Source organism: Hordeum vulgare, chromosome 7H (assembly GCF_904849725.1).
Source record: "Hordeum vulgare subsp. vulgare chromosome 7H, MorexV3_pseudomolecules_assembly, whole genome shotgun sequence".
Classification (NCBI taxonomy): domain Eukaryota; kingdom Viridiplantae; phylum Streptophyta; class Magnoliopsida; order Poales; family Poaceae; genus Hordeum; species Hordeum vulgare.
Genome location: NC_058524.1, coordinates 615,393,926 through 615,409,178, shown reverse-complemented (window position 1 = coordinate 615,409,178; position 15,253 = coordinate 615,393,926). Strand labels below are relative to the sequence as shown.

Below are 15,253 nucleotides of genomic sequence, written 5' to 3'. Positions count from 1 at the left end.
AATATAGAGAAGTGACATCTTTCTTCGTGCTTGGTCGAATATATGTCATATAACAACTCATCATGGCATCTATCATGGCATGGACTAAATTCTAACAACAAGAAGATATAAAAATTCTCATCTTTCATGTTCAAAGCTACCACATATGATGTTTGCATTAAATCACACAAAAATGATAAAATGGCATCTTATGCGATGAAACACGACGGCGGCGAGCTTCGGTCGCACTGGCCAACGGGGAATAAATCGACCGAGGGGAGAGAGGGGTTGAGAGCAGGAGCTCATGGCGAAGCTGTAGGGACGGTTAGCGAGGGTGACTTCTCGCACTAGTAGAAAACAGGGCTTTCGTCCTAGCCCTAATTGAGCAATAGTCCCGGTCGCTTTACGAACCGGGACTAATGCGCATTAGTCCCCGTTCGAATGGCTAGGAGCGGACGGGCGGTACTGCCATCTTTAGTCCCGGTTGGCGTGGGACCTTTAGTACCGGTGATGTCACCAACCGGGACTAAAGGGGTTGCGGCGAGAGCGACACCCTTTAGTCCCGGTTGGTGTCTCAAACCGGGACTAAATGTCCGTCTTCAGACCCGGTTTTAGACACCAACCGATACTAAAGGTCTAAGCTTTTGCTCCCTTTGGGCTACTGAAATTTAGCTTTAGTCCCGGTTGGTGGCTCTAACCAGGACTAAATACCCTTTTGTCCTGGTTGGTGGCATCAATCGGGACTAAAGGTCCATGGTATTTAACACCAACCGGGACTAAAGGTCCATGGTATTTAACTGGCGTCTTCTCCCTTCCCCCAATCTTCCCTCCATTTGCTCCCTCCCACAACGTCGAACCACCACGACGACGCCATGCTGCTGGAGATCACCATCGTCGTTCCGTCACCTCCGAGCCGTCCCCGAGTCCGTTTACCATCCCTATATGACTCATGTTCGACCTTTCGATCTCATGTGTTCCAAGGCCATGTTTGTACATGCTAGGATTGTCAAGTTTAACCCAAGTGTTCTGGATGTGCAAAATAGGCTTACGTCCGTTGTATGCGAACGTAGAGTATATCACACCGATCATCACATGGTGCTTCGAAACGAAGAACCTTCGCAATGATGAACACTTGGGAAGAACACAATTTTATTTTGATATTTTAGTGAGGGATCATCTTATAATGCTACCTCAACCTAAGCAAAATAAGATGCATAAAAGAATTAACATCACATGCAAATCATATAAGTGACATGATATGGCCATCAGCATCTTGTGCTTTTGATCTCCATCTCCAAAGCACCGGCATGATCTTCATCGTGACCGGCACGACACCATGATCTCCATCATCGTGTCATCATTTGGTTGTTGCGCCAACTATACTTCTACAAATATTGCTAACTTATAGTGATAAAGTAAAGCAAAAAAAGGCATAAATTAATTAAAGAAAACCCTATGGCTCCTGATGGTTGTCGTACTCATCGACATGAAAGTTGTGATAATTTATACAAAACATGATCATCTCATACATCACATATATCTCATCATGTCTTTGGCCATATCATATGAGAACATACCCTACAAAAATAAGTTAGACGTCATCTACTTTGCTATCGCATCTTTTCCGTAGCTGCTACGGGTGACTAGCAAGAACCGTTCTTACCTCCAAAAAGCCACAACGGTGATATTCAAGTTTCTATTTAACCTTCTACAAGGACCGTCTTTGTCCAATTCGATTCAACTAAAATGGGAAAGACAGACACCCGCCAACCATCTTTATGCAACAAGTTGCATGTCAGTCGATGGAATCGGTCTCTTGTACATGGACAGGTAAGGTTGGTCTGGGTTGCTTCATCCCACAAAACCGTCGAATCAAAATAATACTAAGGAAGTAAGAAATCTGAACATCAACGTCCACAAACACTTTGTGTTCTACTCATGCATGTTATCAACGCATAGACCTAGCTCTGATAGCACTGTTGGAGAACGATGCATGGAAAACCAAAAAAAATCCTACGATCACCAAGATCAATCTATGGAGATTAACAACTACGAAAGGGGGAGTGCATCTACATACCCTTGTAGATTGCTAAGCGGAAGCGTTAAGAAACGCGGTTGATGTATTCGAACGTCTTCATGATTCAATCATGATACGTCCCGCGATCCAATCACGAACGTCTCGATCAAGTGCCGAATGGATGACACCTCCGTGTTCAGCACACGTATGGCTCGATGACGCCTTCACCTCCTAGATCCAGCGAGCGATAGTGAATAAGTAGTTTGAGTTCCCCGGCGGCACGATGGCGTGGTGGCGGTGGAGGTGGGTCTGTCCCGGCAGGGCTTCGTTCAGCAGTGCCGTGACAGAACGAGAGAGGGGAACTACGAGATAGAGGAGGGCAGCGTCGTGGCTGTTTTCAGGTGCGGCTGCCCTCCCTCTCCTCTAGTATATATAGGAGGAGGGAGGAGGGTGGTGCCCTAGGGTTTCCTAAGGGTGGGGCGGCGCCACACGAGGTGGCTTGGCCCCCAATCTAGTTGGGGAGCCGTCCCACTCTAGACCAGCGCACCTCCTTGGTCGTATGGGCCTTAGGTGGGAGGGACGGCCAGCCCACCAGGGGCTGGTGTGCCGCCTCTCATAGCCAATGGGGCCCTCCAGGACAGGTGGACCCGCCCGATGGACCCCCGAAACAGAATTTCCGTCACAAAACGGGTAACCTTCCGAAACTCGAATACCAACTTTGCATGTATCAATTTTCACATCCAGACCATTCCGAAGCTCTTCGTCATGTCCGAGATCTCGTCCGGGACTCTGAACAACCTTTGATCACCAACAACAATGAGACGAAGGAGGCAAATGTTTTATGCAATGAGACAAGGAGGAAAAGAAGTCGAAGAGGTTTAGCACCTTCATGAAGATGCAAGAAAAGAAGCTCAAACTCGGAGAAGGAGCTTGAAACCAAGGCCGCTTCGAAGGACTCTAAAATGTTGTTCGTTGAGACATCCTAGTTGGATCCGGGACCCCTATGCAGTGAAGATTACGTGTGTGGCATGTTAAGGCACCTCGCACAAATAAGGGTAGGAAAAAAAGGTCTTTCGCACGGACAGCGGGATTGGGAGCTGGAGATTGAGGTCTGTTGCATGGCGAGGAACTTTTAGAAGGACTAGTTGTGATTGCATATGTTTACAACTACTCCCTCTGTCACGGTTTAGAAGGCATACTTGGAAAATCTCTGGGACCAAGGTAGTCACCGATTGATTGTGAGATGTAGTAGATGTAGATGCTAATGCGCCTAATCAACTGAGAAAATACTAGTACTAATACGTGAGCAGCAAATTAGGAGGACGCATGTATGAGTAATACTAGTACTAATTAATAGGAGTAATTGCTTTCGCGTCTTAAATCTTGTCTATTTTGAAAACGCACACAAGTTTAACCGTGTCTTCCAAACCGTGACGGAGGAACTAAACTTTACGCAAAATTAAATGTATGCTCAAGTTGCTATTGATCCAGATATGCATGTGAGGTGAAGGAGGCCCAGCCGAGGCAGACATTCGATGCCTAGGGTCGGACGACCTTCGCTCCTATCACTGTCCACGGACATGGTGTCCGTTCCGATGATACGCGATAGAGTTGGGCCGACAAGCTAAACCGGAAAGAAGCATCGAATTTCGAAACATTATACGGTGGAAACAGGGTTTTTTTTTTCTACTCGATCGGAACAGAGCCTCCAATTCTCGACTCCTTTTGCCCCATGTCCAGATGGTTGCTTGGACGGAGTCTTGGATTTGGACAATCAGACAATGTGGTTGCTTCCAAGCCAAAATCATTTTCTTTCTGCGCCAGGAACGCAGAGGATACCGTACGCCGTCTCCCCGTTTTCCATGGCAAGCTAGGTCCCATCAGGTGACACTGGACTGAAGCCACAACACGTGTCGTGTGCAGTGTGCAGGCCTCGACACGGGCACACGGCCGCGCCCTTTCACACGCACCCGCACGCATAAATTCTCGGGCACGACGTTGACGAGCGGGGTTTCAGCAGACGCGCGGGGCTTGGTTAACTAACAGGCGTGCCACCCACAATCCAATCCAGTCCAAGGGATACGGATGCAGATGGCCAACCACAAACCGATCACCAATCACTCCAACTGCAAATTCCCAGGGCCCGGCGGTTACGAGTTGGCATCGTCCCGTCCATATGAACGCACCTCTCTTTTCACCTGCATTCATATCCTTCAGACAGCGAAAGATGAACAAGCAACATGACCAGCCCAAGGCCAAGACCAAGGATTTCAGCCAAAAACAAGGAAAACACATGACCAAGACCAAGTTTTCCCGGGCAGAGCAAGCTCTGTTTTTGTTTTTTTTTTCAACTAGAAAAATTGCAGATGGAAAGAGGCAAAGAGGGTCGACATGGTGTGCGTGTGACCGGTGCAGCTACTGCACCAAACCATGCTGCACATGCTTTGGGTGCAAGCCATGCATACAGATACGGTGCGGTGATGCCCGTTCAGCGTCATCTACACATGCATCCTTCGCTTTGAGCGCAAGCAATGCGGGGCAACGGGGATTTATTGCCATGCTGACGATTTATTAACAGAGATTTGGAAGCCAGAGTTCTCGCCTTGCGTTACACTACATACAGTGGCCACAGCACAACGATTCACCAGTCCAACACAATGATTCACCTAGTGGTAGTCGACATCGATGAGCAACACTAAGCGACAACGACACACAAATGACGAGCTGATTAAAGACTCTTCTTTCCTGCAGATCACAAACCAATGCAACAAAGGTTTTACATGCAGAATGGAAGATCTCAACCACAAAGGAGTATACAGGTAGGAAAAAAAACTGAAGAGTGGCAAGTGACTGTGTGCCCCACTTTTCAGTAACATCAAAATACACATACTATCCTTCCTTGGTCTGGTGAGCACAAGGACAAAGAGATGGAATCTGCAAGCTTGGTCAAAAACAAAATCAGAGCTGGATCAATGCTTCCTTCAAATGTTCTCTTAACAACACTTTTGAAGCGTTCAACAGATTTCCCTCCTGCTCTGGATTCGTTCTTCATCGCCGAATTTCCACATGACAGGGCCAACATGATCGTAATGTCGTTATTCACAGCTCAAGGTGACGGCCACAACACGGCTTGCAGGCAAAATCGGTATTTCCATCCAGCATGGAAACGATAGTATATATTTGCTATATTCGTATATTGTTCGGTCCTCTCATCGTATAAAGAAAAAAAGGCAAAAATATATGTCTATGTGTCACTTCGTCGGTATGCCGAGCGTCTTCAGAGTAGGGGTCAGGTCGTCGGTGCTGCAGCCCTCGACCCCGATGATGTTCGAGCAATCGAGCGCGATGACGTCTTGCAGCGGGTACCGCCTGACCGTGTGGATTCTGTTTGCGGGTGTGTTGAACTCGCCCTTCAGGACGATCGTCTTGTGAAGGCCTCCAAACAGCTCTTCGTAATCTGAATCGCCGCTTTCACCGACAAGAATCACGACGTTTCGCAACTCTATGCCCCAACGAACAGACAGGTACCTAGAAGAACAGAGATTTTTGTTTACTAGGTGTATATAGGAATTAAATGCAAAGAAAAAGTAATTCGACAAGCCCTACAGCTTGTTGCAGAGATTTCTTTTAGGCAGTAGCAAATATTTGGGCCTAAACAGCATAAAATGTGCATTCCTTGTTCTTAAAAAAAAAAACAGGCCAAGGATAAATCTGACTCGAATATTATATTCATGGAGTCTCTAGCACTGGAATTCCACTATTTTGAAGTTACACATCATTTAGGACTTTGTGACACTTCTCTAGCTCGTCTATTTTGAAGTTACACATCATTTAGGACTTTGTGACACTTCTCTAGCTGGAATTCCTCCATTTTGAAGTTACACATCATTTAGAACTTTGTGACACTTCTCTTGCTGGAATTTCTTAAACAAAGGAAAGGACTAAAGTTTTTCCTCGACCGATATGTGTAATCGTCTACGGAATATATAGATGATTATCAACACAGAACGAATCGATGTTAAGGCCAGATCTGCATTTTGAGCCACGGTTTCTAAAAACTTTTTCCGACCCAATAATAGTGTAAATATTGTACATAAGAAGTTCAGGATATGTAACTGCATGAAGTAAGAAAATCGAAGAAAACCTTAGAGCCTGGGAGCGTGATGCATGAATTGGAATTACAGATAGCCTGGTAGCACTGTGGTTATAAAGAGCATGACAGCGTAGTGACTGGATTCTCATCAACTTCTGCAGCTCCTTCAAAGGAGGTAACTGCAAAACATGTCAATGATAATTAGAAAGTTTGCATAAAGGGCTGTCAATAAAACAATGGACTTGAACAGACCATGTAATGCTTATGCAAGCAAAATGACAACCAACTGGCAGAATGTGTTTGTTTGAAATAAAAGACTTACATAATTTGGATTGACCACTCTAAACGCAAGGCAAGATGTTGAGGAGTGTTCTGCGTCTTCAAAGATAACTTGTTTTTCAGTTCTTCCCCTTCTTTCTACTATCGAGGAAGCCCACTTCACTAGATACTTTCTTAAACCTTCTCCTCCCCAACGGTACTCGATATGGGACTGGTAATTACGGTCTAATGCAAATGTCACACGGGAAGTGCTTGGTGAATCACCAGCCCGCAAAGGGTAAAATAAATCACTCCCACTATTGCATATGAAAGCATCAAAATCTGTAGGAGCCATGCCTGCAGATATTAATAGGGAATGTATCTCTGACATTGTCAAGGAAGTCGACAACACAAAACCTGTTGAACCTGACAACGTTTCTTTATGTGTAGCCTCGATAGAATTTTTTATGATACAGACCAGATCTTTCTTACTGGCAGAATCTACGGCAATAACAATGATACACTTCCTTCCCTTGATAGGTGCCTTAATCTGGTCTTCATTGCTCGGAAAAGCAGGGTATCTTGGGCTAAGAGTTAATATCCTCGACAAGTAATTCTTGCAATGTTCAGGCCAAGAAAACCGGTGTATATTTTTCAGCCCATTTTCTCTACATCTTGACCAGAGTTGCTTGTCAGAAAGAAGCTTATAGAGTGCATCTGCAATTGCATGCTGATCGTGGGGATCAACAAGGAGACCGTTGTCCAACACCTGCATCAAAGATCACCAGAAATAAGCATGTGAATCTTCATTCCAGCCATGAGTTGATACGATTTTCCTTGTAAAATAAAGTTAATGTGATGCACTAACCTGGTGAATTTCTACAGGAGCTCCATTTTTTGTTGCAATTACAGGTAAACCATGCATGGCAGCCTGCTCTCACAAAGAACAGATTGGAGATAATTAGAATGCATAAATGGTAGCAACAACAAAACTGAATTTAAACTTCACCGATTATTACCTCTATCAAGGTGACACCGAATTGTTCAAAGTAAGCTACATTTACAAAAGCACCCTGCATATGTTCAATGGGCGATCAGCATCAGCACAAATAGTACATGATATAAGTACTACAGTAGAACTGGTAATGAATATACCTAACATCAAAAGTTATTGCTGTAAGAATTTAACTTCACATGATCAGATATTAAGACCTTCAGCCATTTGAATAATTTAATTTACTTAACTCGTGAGGATTTTATCTTACCAGAAACAGATCAAAATAAATGGAGAATTAAACATGAACACTTCAGAAGCTGGATATTTAAAACAAGGGAAAGAACGGGACCAACTGTTTTCTATGCTCAGCAACAACATACCTTTGTTCTCGCTGCTAAACGATAAATATCAAGAACTTCTGAGTGTTTGTGATGCTTTGGGTATGCCACTTGACCATACAAATCATATTCATCAATCAATGTAAGTACTGATGTCAAAACAGCTGCACTCATATTACTCATTTTGGAAATAGCCTCACGGTTACCCATAATCAGTGTCTGGAACACAACATCAAAAGTTAGTACTACCTCTGTTTCTAAATGTAAGATGTTTTGGCAGTTCAAATTGAACTGCCAAAACATCTTACATTTAGGAACAGAGGGTGTACAAAATAGTGCTAAAAGCATTTCACATAATTAACACCTATTGAACTCAATTCATTACACTTCGATATTGAAATACCATATATACAGAACATCATAATGAAGTTTTTTATCTTACTAGGTTAGCAAGCTCCCTCAATGGTCTGCATTCACCAAAAGCTTTCACAAGTGTTGTAATATTCTTTTCAGGGTATGGACGAGCAACAGCCAGAATCAAAGGTTTCCTAGGATTTGTGAAGAACCGCATTATCTGCCATCGCATACAAATTATCAGTGCATAAATAAAACGCAGGATAAACAGGCATAAACGAATAACTGAATTAGTAAGCGTTAACTGAAACGTGTATGTAACTAGTATGTGAATATTGCATGTACAAATCTCAGGAGAAATTAGCCACCTCAGACCAAATAGGTGGATCTTCGGAGGCTGGGGATGGGCTATCTTCCTCACCATCCATATCAAATTCATGAATCATATGGCCAAATTCAACACCTGGAGGAATTATCTGCACAGCAAGGAATAGAAAACTAAGAATATGAAATTGCTAGAGCAAATACGGACAGCAACGACGGCTGATGCTAAGTTGCAAACTGCCCAACTATAAAATGTAATTCACCACAATTTCTCGAATAATAATTCCACCACAATTACAAGTAATTATTATGGTTACAGAAATAAGAATCAGAGTTAGGATGTGTACAGTATACTCACAACCATACGAGGCATGTAACGTCCATAGCAGTTAGCACCCCGCTTGACTCTCGCACGAAGCTTCCTTGCAAGCATAACCTCAAAACCATCATACAAATTCCATTGCTCTTCTATCTCTTGTCTAGTACTTGCAATTACTATTTCAGATGCATCAAGAGACAATTCTTCTGCCTCAATTCGGCGCATTATTTTGTATGTCATATTTATTTCTTCCCTTGTCTGTCTCCCTTGCTTGAGAAGCCCTTCCAACTTGTCTTTCCCAAGAAAATGCCCAGTAAATACCATGTGAACGTTAAGTGCTCCAGATATCAGAGCAGCAGCAACTCCTGCACTGGCATAATGACCATGAATCACAGCAGGCCACATTGGATGTCCACAGCCGATTTCTTCACCTATGATCTTTGACATGTGCACTATATGACTGAGTGCACCATCAACAAATTCTTGCACGTAAGGCCAGAGATGTTCTTTAGCTAGATACTTATCTTTTGGTCCAAATGGTATTCGGGTGATATATGCACCACTGTTCTCTCCTCTTTCCTGTTTAAGATTCTTGGAGCTTGTTGGTACCAGTGTCTCTGACGGTTCACCATATCCACGATCATAATTAGGTGCTAATATTTGCCTCGTCAAGAGATCAACCCGGTATACTCCAGGGCAGGAACTCAATGCTTTAGCAAGTTCCACGACATATTTGACCTATTAACCGACACAATGTAGAAAGTGAAATTAAATCATTATATGATCAGTTCTGTTGCTGGCATATTTAGAAGATCAAATAGAAGTAATAGCTACCCCCAATTAACTAAAGGATAAAGTTGGAGTTATTCATGCTGGATAATACTTGTACTTAATTACACAAGTATATTCAGCAACAATACCTGCCCACTAGTGTCTGAATCCCGGCCAAGCTCCAAGTTCTCACCACGAACCAGGCCATGAAGGCTGCAGTATAATACATCACAAAGGAATTAAACAGATGCTTCATTTTAACAGAAAAAAACAGCACCTGCAAATTGCATCATATATATAACAAAGTAGGGAATAAAAGCAAGACTGCAAGAGGTGATACCACCGATTCTGAGTCTAAAAGGTTCGATTACCAGTAAGTAGGCTAAATACGTGAATGGTGGTGTTTTTTGATCGTCATTCATCATCTATTTGCTAAAGAATGGCATCATGGCAGAAGCCTTTGTACACGACCGTATATGGCATACAGGTAGTAGAATAAAGATCTTCATCTTCCCCGCTAACTGTGAGGTTATTTGCACCTCATGTGAATAATAGTTCAGTGCATAATGAATTAATTAATCTCTTGGAGATGAACTGGTGATTATTAACATGTAGTTTCCTTACAATTGCACAATTTTCCTACAAGATACAATATGAAGTTAAAGAACTATTCCATACCTGATCAATACTATGTATAGCTTGTCAACGGCACCGATCCTAGGTGTGTTCCCAGCTGAGCTGTCACCATAGGCAACAGATGCATCACCAGCATCCTCTCCTTTTTCTCCTTCAAAGAGATCTTCAGACATTTCTGCAGTAGCATCAGTTCGTGGCTTCTCTGTCTCCAGGCGACGTTTTAACCGTTTGGCATCCTCAACCTGAGTACCAGAACAATTACGTAGCAAGAAGGGATGTGAAATATGGAATTATGAAGCACAAATGTGTGTAAGAATGTAATTATGAATAAGAGTGAAATTCTGGCACTAAAATTGAACTGCGAAAAGTCCTCTTTTTTTTATGACCAACGTGGATAGGATTAGGAGAAAACGACATAGAATGCTCAGCGCAAGAAAAAACTTACTTTTATGGTGTGACTAAGCTTCTTTCGAACAAGGAGAAAGCCTATTCTATTTTTCGTTACAAAAATCAAAGTCTAACAAATACTCCCTCCGTCCCAAAATAACTGTCTCAACTTTACACTAGCTCTAGTATAAAGTTGTACTAAGCTTAAGACACTTATTTTAGGACGGAGGGAGTAAGATATTTAAAATGGGATATATCATACATCCCAACATTCACAAATATCAGTAAAACTATAAAGCCCTCGATTGTGGATAGGTCAACTATATTTCCTGAACATGTTGGAACAATTTAAATGTAGCCTGCCCCAATGATTCCTGGTTGTTGCAAATGACAGGTAGAATGTGAAAACGGTGTACTAACAATGTACGAAAGAGTGACTGACAACAGGAGGACAACTCAGTCACCTTTTTCGTTTATATTTTAATGACGGGTTTACACAGAATCAGTTTTTCCATAAATCAGTTATACCCAGCAGTTGCCTTGCCTCGGCATAAGATATCCTTATTGATTGGTCCACCTCATTTTATTTGAGCGGTTCCTCTAATAAAAATACTATCATTTGAATGTGTTGATCACTGACAAGCTCAAGAGGAGGCAACTGGAAATAGTCAACAGAGCTTGAGAGGAAATTCAGGAAAGGCTGGATGTTAATTTGCAGGCATCAATGCAGAGCTCCAAGAATCTGCTTCCTTATCAGGAAGAGGGGAGGTGTATTTTGAACTCTGAAGGGTTCTAGAATGTTGACGTTTCAGTCAAGATATGTGAGTTTGGTACTGTTACCAGTCTGTGAATGCCTTTAAGTATGTATGGTTTTGATTTTATATTTTATCACACACATAAGACAAACATTTCATCAGCTATATTAGTTAGAGTGAACGGTTAATGGACTAGAATTTAATGTGGATGTATTCAAAAATGGGGTTTGAAAAGAAATTGCAAAATGCGGGATTCCTGTGCAAAGCAAAGAAATCCTTTTGAGGACCTATGGTGAAATTCTCTTTGACGAGCATGCAAGGCTATTGATATTTCAGTATCTGGAAAGCTGAAACAACCTAAATGGATCTGAATACTCCCAAACCCATATGTTCAGTGTACTTCTCTACATATCCTTGCCTATTTGAATAGGGTCCCTTACTGGATGCACTGCAGAACACCACCTAGGCCACATCCTATTAGCAATTTAGATACACGATTGTTGCATTTTTTACCAAAGGAAAAGCAAATTCTTCCAACATCAGCAGTTCAGCACCATTTATGTTTTTCGTCATTCCAGCAGCGGTGCAACACACATGTTGCTAGATCTATCCAACTAAATCTATAATACTGTAATGCTAGTCTTCGACCATCCCTCTTGCTGCATTTGTCATATATTTGATCTGTTACCACTGGAGACAAAAATAGACTGCATTTCTGCAGTGCAACATGCTCAACTCCAGTGTCAGTGCAACCAATAGATACTGATTATTTGTAGTGCTCCCAGCATATATGATGTCCACACTAGCTTCTTTCAGATGGCACCACTTTATCGAGCGGCATTTGTAGACTGACAAAGTAACCATGGAAGGAGATGAAGAGCCAGAGACCAAGTGTGACGACGGCAGGGGAACATAAAACTTTCCCCCACAGCGCAGACAATTCGACAAGCGTGTTATGACATAATCAGATGAGGCAAGAATCTACCTAACATTGTAGTATTGCTACCACATTGAAGTGGTGCTTCCGATTAGTTGAGATCATCGAGAAGGGGAACAGATCAATGCGTGTTGGACCAACGCATTCTGCCGAAGTCGAACAGAGCCTGGTGTCAATCAAGATCATCAGTCCAGCCTTTAATTAGCCTATCATTCTTATGAGTTACGAGGGAGGAAAAACGTGTTAATCCCTAACCCACGGCTCCTCCACTTCACTGTATCCCCGGCTTTCACCGTTGCAATCGCACGCAGTAATCAGTGAATTGTTATTATTGCCAACGCCCCGGCAGGCGTCAGAAAGGTGGAGAGAGCAGAGCTACCAGGCAAGGCACCAAGCGAGAAACGAAGCACCAAGAGCGAAAAAGGCGCACCTCCTTCTTCTTCCTGGCGAGGTTCCAGATCCTCCAGGTCATGTTCTCCAGCCGCGTGTTCCTCTCCTGCGGGCTCCGCATCGCGTTCGCCTGCATCCACCACACGAGCGCCCACAATCGAGCGCGGATCGATCAGAAAAAAAAAACGGCCGCGAACCCACAAACGGAACCCGCCGGACTAGGGCGCCGCGGGGCGCATCGGTGACGTACGCGGGACCACGTCTTGTAGAGGTCGGTCTCGTCGTAGCCGGTGATGACCTCCTCGACGAAGTAGCGCGCCGGGGAGAAGTGGCCGCGCTCGCGGAGGAGGAGCGAGGGCCGGTCCCCGCCCCCGCCGCCGCCGCTCCCCGAGCCCGCGCCCTTCCCCGCGTCGAGGATGGCGTCCAGGTAGCTGTTGATCCAGTTGTCGTTCCCGTACATCGCGCCCGCCCGCCCGCCCCCGCACGCTCGCCGGCGTCGAGGGTCCGGGGCAGTCGTCGGGGGCGCTCGCTCGCCCGGCGGCCGGCGGAGGAGGAATCGGGAGGCGGCGAATGGGTTGGGGGCGGGGGCGGGGGGAGGGAGTGGTGGCGAGGAAGAGGAGGTGGCGACGCCGAACCCAATTTACTCCTACTCCACCCCCGCACCTGCACACGGGAAAGGTAGGGGGGGTCCCGGCCGATCCGGGCCGTCCGTCGCCGATCCGACGGCGCCGATCTGGCCGCCCGAACCCGTGGGCTGCCTGCCCCCGCCCCCCTGCGCGTTGGAGGATTTAAACGGCGTTACTCTCACTTATTTAATTTTTTGATTGATTTTTCTTCTTCAAGGAAAAGAAGAAAAAAAACCGTGCTCCTTTCGTGTTCTTAACCGACCAGGGGACGTCGCCGTCGCGGTATTATTGCGGAGGTGTCCTTGTGATTCCGTCACAAGTGGAATCGTTCGGTTCCTGGCCGTAGGTTTTCCGTCGACGCGAAGGAAAGGCACCTCTTCGATGTCGATGTCTGATACATTATGGATGGATTCCTCGCAAATGGTGGTGTCATTTTCCTTGCTGGCCGCTTCAGTCTGGCTTTTTCGTTAACCCGGCATTATTTTGCGGAAATAAAAAATTTAAGAGGAATTTTCATATCCGAAGCGCGCATCAGCTAGGCTTCCTCGAGTCCTCTTTCTCACGACGTAGCGGCCGTCATCGAAGGAGGTTTGTGACGAGAGATGTTCCATGCCTTGCAGGGAAAGGCAGAGAGAAAGAGAGAGGCCATTTTATATGTACTATAGTTGATAGTTGATGGTGTCATAATATACAACTGTTGTTTTTTTTTGCCATGATTATTTTACCTCCAACTCGTCTGATACTCTTGTCATGGAGATGGCAAGTTGGATTATATGTATACGACCTCACCTGATGTAAAGACATTTCACCAACCGATTAACTACACTATTATTACATGTTCTTGGAATCCACTCCTGTCCAGCTGGTCCGTGCGTGTGTGCAGATTTGGAAACATTTCCGGTCCCGGCCAAGACCCGTTCCGGGCCAGGTCCCGGCCGTACTCTTTTAAGTTTTAACCATGTGTCAGGGTCAATACTACGGTCTATTAATTGGTAGACCAGATACCATTCTTCAAAGTTATGGGGTCAACCAGGTAGGCTTTTTCTATGGGGTCGGCCATGTCATACCACCGTGTCATGGGACTGTATAAAAGTGCAAAGTGGGATGCTTTGATTGGGAGGGGTGCTGTTTGGTTCGATCTTTAGTGGCTCCAAAGGCCACTGATTAATGTATGGTATATGATAGTAAGAGAGTTAATTGGGATTACTGTTCTGGCCTTCGAGTTACCGGTAAGAAAAATCGCGTGTGCTAAACATCGAGTGGCTGGAATTTTTGGTGCCGTCGGGGCATTTTTCACGAAGCGCGGTGCCGAAGGCGGAAACGGCTTGAGGTGGGTAGGGGTGTGGGGCTTCGTCGAAGATGTTCTTCGAGGTAGGGCTTAGTGGAATGGTTAGCACAGAGGCGGGGGGAGGTCAAGGGGTGGGCGAGACGGTGAGGCGACGTGTGGTAGCATCCGACGACCGTGAGGGTGGAGGTCGGCGATTAGGGTTGTGTGGTTGTGCGAGCATCGAATGGTTGCAGAAGGAAGAAGGAGATCTCGTCATTCATTCCTGATCCGGCTTCGAGTAAAAGTAGCTGATGCTCTTCATGGAGAGTGTTTTTTTTACAAGAAAAGCCCCTACAAGCTTGCTTTAAACCTAAAGGAGAGGAAGAAGGATATCGGTCAGTCTACTAGTGAGGCGAATGGAGATAAAAGATTGTGGACTGCCATCTGGAATGCTAATGTATCCCAAAAGATCAAAGTATTTGTGTCCTATGTGGCGTCTGACAGTCTGACGACACAAATAAATAGGATAGTCCACCACCAAGTCTCCATACATCGCATTTGCGCTTCCCACACGCACGCCAGCTGCGGAATGAGGAGGAAAGCTTGCGTCAGAGTCGAATCGTCCGGTTTGCTGACGGAGGCAAAAGTCGAGAGGCGGCAAATGGGTTGCGGTAGTGGGCATGGAGGGAGTGGTGACGAGGAAAAGGGGGTATTGGTCGACGTTGAACCAATTTACTCTTAGTCCACCCCTTCCTGCACACATGAAAAGAGAGGGGGTGGGCTGGCTAGGGATCGCAGGTGGTCT

The 15,253-nt window shown here is 44.9% G+C and overlaps 1 protein-coding gene across 1 annotated transcript; it reads right to left on the bottom strand.

The window, feature by feature from the left end:
- Positions 1-5,126: 5,126 nt before the first annotated feature.
- On the bottom strand, positions 5,127-13,314 carry LOC123413108 (probable sucrose-phosphate synthase 3). Its single transcript, XM_045106054.1, has 13 exons — positions 12,806-13,314; positions 12,596-12,685; positions 10,129-10,328; positions 9,600-9,663; positions 8,719-9,417; positions 8,405-8,512; positions 8,125-8,256; positions 7,725-7,901; positions 7,367-7,420; positions 7,216-7,278; positions 6,412-7,116; positions 6,141-6,268; positions 5,127-5,524 (listed from the first exon to the last, which is right to left on the bottom strand). Exons 1-13 carry the CDS (start codon positions 13,013-13,015, stop codon positions 5,248-5,250), a joined length of 2,907 nt encoding a protein of 968 aa, XP_044961989.1. The 5' UTR covers positions 13,016-13,314; the 3' UTR covers positions 5,127-5,247.
- Between the last annotated feature and the right edge of the window lie 1,939 nt (positions 13,315-15,253).